General features: G+C 45.8%; 1 protein-coding gene across 1 annotated transcript in view; it reads right to left on the bottom strand.

The window, feature by feature from the left end:
* Positions 1 to 7663, bottom strand: part of Milr1 (mast cell immunoglobulin like receptor 1) — a 17022-nt gene extending 9359 nt beyond the window's left edge. Inside the window, exons 1-3 of the mRNA XM_021177963.2 lie at positions 7505 to 7663; positions 7219 to 7260; positions 3856 to 4125 (exon numbers count right to left, since the gene is read on the bottom strand). Coding sequence (XP_021033622.1) covers positions 3856 to 4125; positions 7219 to 7260; positions 7505 to 7610 — 418 coding nt within the window. The 5' untranslated portion in view covers positions 7611 to 7663. The remainder of the gene's footprint in view (positions 1 to 3855; positions 4126 to 7218; positions 7261 to 7504) is intronic.
* Positions 7664 to 9251: the final 1588 nt, after the last annotated feature.

Below are 9251 nucleotides of genomic sequence, written 5' to 3'. Positions count from 1 at the left end.
AGGTCCTGAGTTCAATTCCCAGCAACCACATGGTGGCTCACAACCATCTGTAATGGGATCTGATGCCCTCTTCTGGTGTGTCTGAAGACAGCTACAGTATACTCATATAAATAAACAAACAAACAAACAAACAAACAAACCTTTTTAAAAAAGAGAGAATAAACAACTGGCCAGGTGATGGTGGGGAATGCCTTTGATCCCAACTCTTGGGAAGCAGGTACATCTCTCAGTTCAAATTGGTCTGCATGTGTGAACCATATGCATGTGTGTTCACCATGGTGCCCATGGAGGCCAGAAGAAGGCTTTGGTTTCCCTGGGCCTGGAGTCAAAGATGGCGGTGATCCACTATGTAGGTGCCAGGAATTGAACCTGGATCCTCTAGAAGATGAGTAGGTATTCTTACCCATCTCTCCAGCTCCCCTACTCTGGTTTTTTTTTTTTTTTTTTTTTTTTTTAAGAATCCAACAATATATGTTATGTGGCTCATTAACAAAAATAGTAGACAGAAGAAAGGATAGCCATCTGTCATGTTACCCACATGGTAACTTGGAAAATAGAGCTAGGAGAATCAGGAGTCAGGGTTATCCTTGGTTACATGTGTGAGTATAGAGCCAGCCTAGGCTACTTGAGAGGCTACTTCCAAAGGGGGAAGAAAAAAAAAGGAATGCCAAGGTCACAGAGCTGGCAAATAGCAGACTAACTGCACAGCGAGACCCCCACCCCCACCCCTGCTATTAAGAGTCTCCTGTAGCCCAGATTAGACTCAAACTCATCACTCCTCCCACTACTCCAGGCCCCTCTAAACTTGACACCCTCACGTGCTTCTTCTTTGACCTTCAGCCACCTTGAACCAGCCCTTGAAAGCTAAAGCTGGAGTTCTGGACATGCCAAGGACCTCAACCAGTGTCCCCATATAGCTAGCTCCCGCTCATCTTTCCAGTGCCTTGGACAGGCCCTCATACCTTACCCAGGTGGTCCCTTCTTCATGCCTTGCCTTTCTCCACACTGTGCCCGTGTTCTTTACAACAGCTGGCACAGCTTGTGAGCCATTTCTTTGGGTTTTGTGTCTTCCCCCTAGACCAGAGGCCCCCATGAGGGCAGCAACCAATCAATGTAAGCCAGGGTGTGGTGCATCTGGGTCCTCGAACCTTAGCTGATAAGTGAATCCATGATTAAGGAACCTGTGCTTATGGCAAAACCATCTGCCCTGATAGGGCGGGGGACATGACCATGTCTTAGGTGTCACCAATGTCCTGGAAGTACCAATCGTCTACACCTAGAGGGCAATCGGTAGAGATATATCTGGGAGGCTTCACTGGAGATGGTCGTGTTTGATAGGACAATACATCACTTGAACAAAATGCAGGGAGGTCGCATGCAGAGATTGCTTGCTTCGTGGCCTCACCACACAGGGTAGAGGTGTATATTTTAAGCCACTACTCCAGGTCTGTGTTGGCTTTCCTTTCTCTACTCATTCCTACGACAGCCACAGTCGCCACTAAGCTCACACCCTGAGCTCTGCCTGTCTCCTGGCAGAGCATAAAACTGCATAAAACTATGGCCAAAACCTGTCCTTCTAGCTGTGCTGGTTAATAGTGGTTTCAACTTGATCAGAGCTAGAACCCCCTAAGACTCAAAGGTCTGGGCGAGTCATGTTAGGTCGCATAGATTAGGTGAACTGAGGTGGACAGGCCTACCCCAAGTGTGGCCAGTATCATTCAATGGGACAAGTCCCAGATTGAATAAGAAAGAGAATGTAGCCTGTTTGGCGTGTTCCTTTAACCCTAGCAAGATGCAGATGGATGTCTGAGTCTGAGGCCAGCCTGGTCTACACAGTGACTTCCAGGCTAGCCAAGGCTACATAATCAGACTGTGTCTAAAAAAAAAAATAGTAATAATTATTAAATTTAAAAAATAACAAGGCCGGGCGTGGTGGCACACGCCTTTAATCCCAGCACTCGAGAGGCAGAGGCAGGCGGATTTCTGAGTTCAAGGCCAGCCTGGTCTACAAAGTGAGCTCCAGGACAGCCAGAGCTATAAAGAGAAACCCTGTCTCGAAAAACCAAAAAAAAATAAAAATAAAAAAATAAAAAATAACAAATGGGGGCTGGGGAGATGGCTCAGAAGTTAAGAGCACTGACTGCTCTTCCAGAGGTCCTGAGTTCAAACCCCAGCAACCATATGGTGGCTCACAGCCATCTGTTATGAGATCTGATGCCCTCTTCTGGGGTTACTGAGAATAGCTACAGTGTGCTTACATATAAATAAATAAATCTTAAAAAAAAAAAAAATAACAAATGGTAAAGTGAGCACAAGAATTTACCTCTCTTTCTCTGCTCCGATATGTGGATGAAATGTGACTACAAGCCACCTCCCATTCCTGCTGCTAAACAGTCCCTGTCCCCAGTCAGAATGGACTGTGTTACTGGGAACTGTGAGCCCAAATCAGCTCTTCCTTCCTCCAGGTGATTTTGTTACAGCAACAAACAAGTGGTTGACACACTGGTCTTCTGAGCATACCCCTGCTTTGTTAGATTAGAACTAGACAATTGCACCCTAAAACTGAGAGCCATTCCCCTGGCTTTCCATCTAACAAAACTTTCTGTAGTGGTGGACATGTTCTGTGTCTCTGCTGTCCTGTACGCAGGTGCCAGGCACCTTTGACTCTTGCACACTAGAAATGTGACAAAACTGTGCCCTTGAGGTTTTTTTATTTTATTTTATTTTATTTATTTATCTTGTGACAGTGTCTCAGTATGTAATTCTGGCTAGCCTGGAAGTAGCTAAATAGATCAGGCTGGCCTTATAACTCACAGAGATCCACCTGCCTCTGCCTTTGGAGTGCTGGGATTAAAGGTGTGCCCAGCCCTGTAGTACTGAACTTTTAAAAATGTATTAATTATTAGTGTGTGCATGCGTGCACATGTGCAATGCATAGGTATATGTGTGCACAAACGTGTTCGAGCACTCAAGTAGACATGCACTGTGTGGAGGTCAGAGATCGACTCTGTAGAATGGGCTCTCTTCCACTGGAGTTCCAGGGATCAAACTCAGGCTTGTGCAACAAGCACCTTTACCCCATTGAGCCAGCCATCTTGCCCGTCCTAGAATTCTTAGTATCACTTTGACTAGTTTGAATTTAATTTCGCATAGATACATGTGGTTTGATGCTTGAGTGTGGGCTGGTAGACCTGGAGAACCAGTGGTTCTCTATGAGGAAACTGCAGATACAATGTGTTTAGATTCCTTTCTCCCTCTCCCAGGGGACTCCTTATTGAGGTGACCACAGCTGAGGCTACTGGTGTGGGGCTAAAAGCATGGGTGGGGTAGGAAGACAACAGAGAGAAAATCAGAGCTAATGAGGCAAGGCTGGGCAGGAAGGCTGCAGGCTGAGAAGCTTCAGACTTCCAGGGAACTCGAAGATTGGTCGGCTGACTAATCTTGATTAGATTAGGGAGGGACTAAGCGATCGGTGAATTGCTGGCACCGAGGATAGAGGATTAGCTAAGCAGGGAGTGCCATCTTTTAGACTGATGGCCCAGATAAGGAATAAAAAGAAGGAAGGAAGGAAGGAAGGAAGGAAGGAAGGAAGGAAGGAAGGAAGGAAGGAAGGAAGGAAGGAGAAAGAAAGAAGAAAGAAAGAAAGAAAGGAAGGAAGAAAGGAAGAAAGGAAGGAAAAGAAAGAGAGAGAGAGAGAGAGAGAGAGAGAGAGAAAGAAAGAAAAGAAAAGAAAGTAGCAGTTGTGCTAAATGGATGAACCATGTTCTTCCCAGACTCTTGACAGAATGCTTTCAACTCCCAAGGGCCCTTCATTCTACTGGCCACCCAGCCTCCATTGTATACAGATGCACTTACTGGCCATTGTGAAGTTGAAATCCTGACTGTATTTCATCGAGTTGGAAGCATTGACTTTGCATTTGTAGGGGCCTGACTCGTTGGCATTGGAGATCCTCAGGTGGAAATCCACAGCTCCCCCTCGTCCTCTCTTGCTGTCTAGATATTTTGTACCCCAGAAGAGCGAATAGGTGATGTCTACTGATGTGTTCTTGGTGGAACAAGACAGAGATACATTTTGGCCCATCCTGACCACGTTCATACTTGAGTTCAGATTTGGAGAAGGTAATTCTGGAAAGACAAAAATGACACAGAAGGCTTCGTGAAAACCACTGGACAGGGCTTGAACCACAGCTTGCATGGGGAGTGCTTGCTTGGCGCACAAAGTCCTGGATTCCATCCTGAACACAGCTTCGATCAGGCATGATGCCTGTAATTATAGCTCTTGGGAGATGGAAGCAAGTGGGATCAGGAGTTCAGGGCTATCCTTAGCTGTATAGAGAGTTCAAAGCCAGGCTGGGCTACATGAGACCCAATGTATAGTTAGTACTGTAAGGCTTACAGGATCTAGCGTCACCTCGGAGATTGCCTCTGGGCATGTCTTCGAGGAAGTTTCTAGAGTGGATTAAGTGAGGTGGGAAGACCTACTCTGAATGTGTGCGGCCCATCAGAGGTCTGGGTTCCCAGACTGAATTTAAAAAAAAAAAAAAAAACACCAGAGAGACAGTGAGTCAGGCATCCACTGCCGAGGAATTTTAATCCAGCTACATGGCTGCTCTACTGGCAAGGGCTCACATCCTAAGACTGTCTCGATCTCTGTGATCTGGCTGGAATGCAGACATGCCTTTAATCCCAGGAGACAAAGACAAGTAGATCTCTGAGGTCAAGGCTAGCCTGGTGAAAAGCAAGTTTCAGGTAAAGAAAGGTTGGGGTCCAGGCACAGTGGCACGACCTTTATCCTAGCACTCAGGAGACAGAGGCATACAGATCTCTGAGCTCAAGTCCGCCAGTTTGGTTGAGACCTTGAGTTGAGACGAAATACAGTGGAGTTCAGAGGCAGTTTTACCAGGACAGTTATAGTGAGACAGGTTACAGAGAGAGGACAAGCTAGACACAGGTGGAGACAGAATGAGCCAGCGAATGAGAAAGCGCCAGAAGATTAGAACAGATTGCCAAAGTTAGCATGAGACCAAGCAGAGCAATGCAGTAAGGAACTGTGAGAAGCCAGATTGAGTCAGGCAGCTTGGAGTGGAGTTTGAGCCAGAACAGCTGGGTTGACCAGCCAGCCAGAGTTCAGAAAGAGCTAGAAAGAGTGATCTTATTTAGTCATAAGCCTCAGAGGCCAAAAACATTCCAGACCTAGATAAGATTGTACAGAGGCTAGAAGCTTCCAGGACCAGGCCTGGGTTAGCAGACTGAAGCAGTAAGCTTCAGAGAGGACAATTCGATCAGGCGAATAAAAGAAACTTTAACAATCCACAGTTACCTCTGTCTCCTGGATGGTGGATGCTCTGTGACCAGCCGCCTCAGACCCCTCCCATCATGACTTCCCCGTCATCATGAGCCTTATCTCCCCTTGAGCCCAGGTTATCTCCCCTTGAGCAATGAGCCCAGGTTGACCCCTCCTTCCTCCAGTTGCTACCTGTCCGACATTTAGTTGAATCTTTCATTTCTCACAGTAGTGAGAAAAACAATATGCCCCTTCTCCAGGTGGAAGCAAGCACCTTAGGGAAATTGTGTCCCCCCCACCCCCACCCCCCAGTCAATCCCAATCTTTCCTTCAGGTGTGCCAGAGGCCACCTGGTCTACACACTTGTATTCCATATCGTTTGCTTTTTCCCCAGATAAAAATTCCTTTATTGCACATCGGTCTCTATGTTTTTGTTTGACTTTGACACGGGATTTAACTTCCCATTTATACTGTTTTCAGGTAAGACCTGCCAAATGTTCTTATCATCGATTTTACTTCCTATAAGCCAGGGGCAGACCTGCAGCTTCCAGTCTTTCATTAAGTAACCCACCTTAATCCTGTAACACATCCTTTTCTGCTCTCCTGCTGGGATGCCCTTGCTTCCCCGGGGTCTTTCTTTCTCCTGTAATTTCAGGACTTGGGGGATGGAGGCAGATGGATGAAGAATGCAAGGTCAGTCTAGGCTGACCTACTGAGTTCTAGGCCAGCCTGGGCTACCTGAGATTGCCTTCAGTAAGGCCTGGTAAAACTCCTTAAAGTCTGTCTGCTCTGGCTTTGGTATCCAGTCTGTGAGCTGGTATACATACATACTCATGTGTATGTTTACTGTAAGATATGTAATATATGCTCTGAGAGTTAATATTACATTTAAAATCGGAATAAAAGAACTCGTGTTTGCTAACTGCTGGCTATCAAGAGAAATCAGGACTGCTTGGAAAATCACAGCCAAGAGAAGTGACATAGCTTGTGAATTTATTGCTATTCAATAAACTCTGACACCACAGACAGACACAAAGATGTCCATCTAGACTGCTCCACTGTGTGCTCACCCACACTCAGGACTTAACAGGCTGTGAAGCAGGGAGGATTCTCATGAGTTCAGCATCAGCTTTGGCTACATAGTGAGTGATAGGCTATGTAGCAAGATCTTATCACCAACAGTCCACAGAGAGAAGCTGCCTGCTTCGGGAAGGGGAGGGGAGGGGAGACCGGCTGAGTTGCGCACAACAGCACTTTCAACTTTATGTGGTTAGCTTACACGGAAGGACAGATGTGCCGCAAAGACTGCAGAGAAACCAGGATTGGGGCCACCCCTTCTCACCGATGAAAGAAACCACCCTCAAAAGTCATCAGTTCGTGTGCCCGGCTTGCCAGGTGGGCAGCAGCAAGCCAGGCTTAGCAGCAAAGCACTCTGACTCCACAGTAGAGCTCTTCCTAGGCATAGCTCTAGCTGCCTGAATTTATTTAAAAGGGGTTTTGAGTGGGCGTGGTGGGCTGGGTCCCAGCATTTGAGAGTTTAGGAGTTAGTCTAGTTTAGCCTTGGTCACGTAATAGAGTTTGAGGCCAGCCTGACCTACATGAGACTCAGCCTCAAGAGGAAATAAATTAATAAAAAATTTACAAAAATCACGGGAGGGTTTTCTAGCTAAAAGTGATAACAAAGGAAGTTTGGAGGTTTTCATGGTAAAAAGCAATCTCAGATTTTGCCCGGCCAAGTTTCAGGTGGAAAAACAAAATTGCTACAATTAATGTCCTCTCTAAACCTCAGCTCATTGGCCTCCTAGCAGATAATGGAAAGGCTTTGCTCTTGGTTGCCGATCTAAAAACACAGAAATCCCCGTAAGTGAACGCTCATGTTCAGAGTCAGCTATCTGACCATTTTGATGCCCATGCTTTCAGGAAATGAAACTTACCGTAATTTTCCACCCTTGTACAATCCACTGCAGCATTCTGAACTGAAAGAGAAAAAGGAAGATTAGACAAAAAAAAAACCTCATTTCCCACGTGATTATTTTGAGAGCTGATTCTTGTTTGTTTTTTCGTCTTTGATTTTTCAAGACAGGATCTCTCTAGGTAGCCCTGGCTGGCCATGAACTCTGTGTGGACCAGGCTGGCTCCACAGAGATCCACCTGCCTTTGCTCCACCAAGTGCTGGCCCCCGCCCCAGAGTCAGTTCTTAAAATATCGAATCAGGCTTACGTGTGATAGAAATTGTAAGAGCCCAAAGTAACAGTTTGTCCAGCCAGCATCTTATTCCCTTGAATGAGACGACAGAGAGGCACATTGGCGAGTCACCATCTCCCATGGTTAATTGAGTTACTACAGAATGGGGCTCGGCTTCTGAGATTCCTCTTCCCAACCACACGCAGGAAATGAGAGGATTTAGACAAGTTTACTCAACAGGACCCGTGACTCGTTGGTTTAACTGTCCTTCATATTACTGGGACAGCTGCTCAGACTGCAAGGTCTCCTATCTCACTTAGATTTGCTGCTTGGTGATAATGGATCTTTCTTTTTTCCCCCTTCTTTCCCCTTTTTTTCCCCTTCCCTTTCACTCCGGCTCATAGGTTTTTTATTTGTTTTTCATTACAGATAGTTGTGAGCCACCATGTGGTTGCTGGGATTTGAACTCATGACCTCCAGAAGAGCAGTCAGTGCTCTTAACCACTGAGCCATCTCACTCACCAGCCCTGATAATGGATCTTTTATATTCTCTCTCTCTCTCTCCTTTCCCCCTCCTAAAAGAAAAATGAAAAATGCCTCTAACAAGTAAGCCCTACTCGCCAGAGCACAGAGAACTTCCTGGCATGCTGTCGGCTGTTGTTCATTTAAGATTACAAGTCCTTTGTTTTTGCTTCTTTAGACAAGCTTGGTTGCCCCATCTGCACAGGATGTGTTTGATCACATGTAGGCTGGAGGTACATAAGCAGAGTATGCCAGGATATATGCTTGCCCCTGATTAGACAATGGTGGAAAGTATGTGTAGCCTTGTGGGGTTTGCCTTTCTTTATAAACCTCCGATTAATGTACCTTGGTGACATACTCCGGGAATCCTGAGGATGGACCTGGCCAGGCCTCATTGTCTTAGCCAGCATAGCAATTTGGCTCAAAAACTGTGATAGTGTTCTTACTTTCACCCAATGGGGTCAACACTTCCACACCACACACACACACTTCCTAGCTGCCTATGAGGTGAAAGAAAGGTTCCAGATGTATAAAGTACATCTTCTATACATGCAGCCTGAAGGTAATCGGAGGAGGGATTCAGAGAGTCCTTTGGCACACTCTTCTCAGGTCGGCGTATTCAGACCAGAACCTCAGCAACATTGCTCTCAGCTCCTCTCAGCGCCTCTGGAGGTAAGTCACACCACCGCTGCTCTGTAAGACCCTCGGGCCACCCTCCTGCTTCTCCAGCATCTTGCTTGGTAGATGATGTCTTCATTGTGTTCTTGGGTTTGGTTTGCAAATATTTTATTGAGTATTTTTGCATCAATGTTCATAAGGGAAATTGGCCTGAAGTTCTCTTTCTTTGTTAAGACTTTGTGTGGTTTAGGGTGACTGTGGCCTCATAGAATGAGTTTGGCAATGTTCCATCTGTTTTTATTTTGTGGAATAGTTTGAGGAGTATTGGCATTAGCTCTGTTTTGAGAGTCTGGTAGAATTCTTCGCTAAAACCTTCTGGCCCTGGGCATTTTTTGGTTGGAAGAGTTTTAATGACTGCTTCTATTTCTTTAGGGGTTATTTACCTGGTCTTAATTTAACCTTTGTTACTTAGTATCTGTCGACAAAATCATCCATTCCTTTTAGCTTTTCCAGTTTTGTGAAGTACAGGCTTTTGAAGACCTAGTGAGTCTCTGAACTTCCTCAGGGTCCTTATGTCTCCCTTTTTGTCTCTGATTGTCTTGATTTTGGCACTGTCTCTCTGCCTATTAGCGTGGTTAAGCGT

This window comes from Mus caroli, chromosome 11 (assembly GCF_900094665.2).
Source record: "Mus caroli chromosome 11, CAROLI_EIJ_v1.1, whole genome shotgun sequence".
In the NCBI taxonomy this organism is placed as follows: domain Eukaryota; kingdom Metazoa; phylum Chordata; class Mammalia; order Rodentia; family Muridae; genus Mus; species Mus caroli.
Note: the sequence above shows the minus strand (reverse complement) of the source record. Positions and strands in the feature narration are given on the sequence as shown.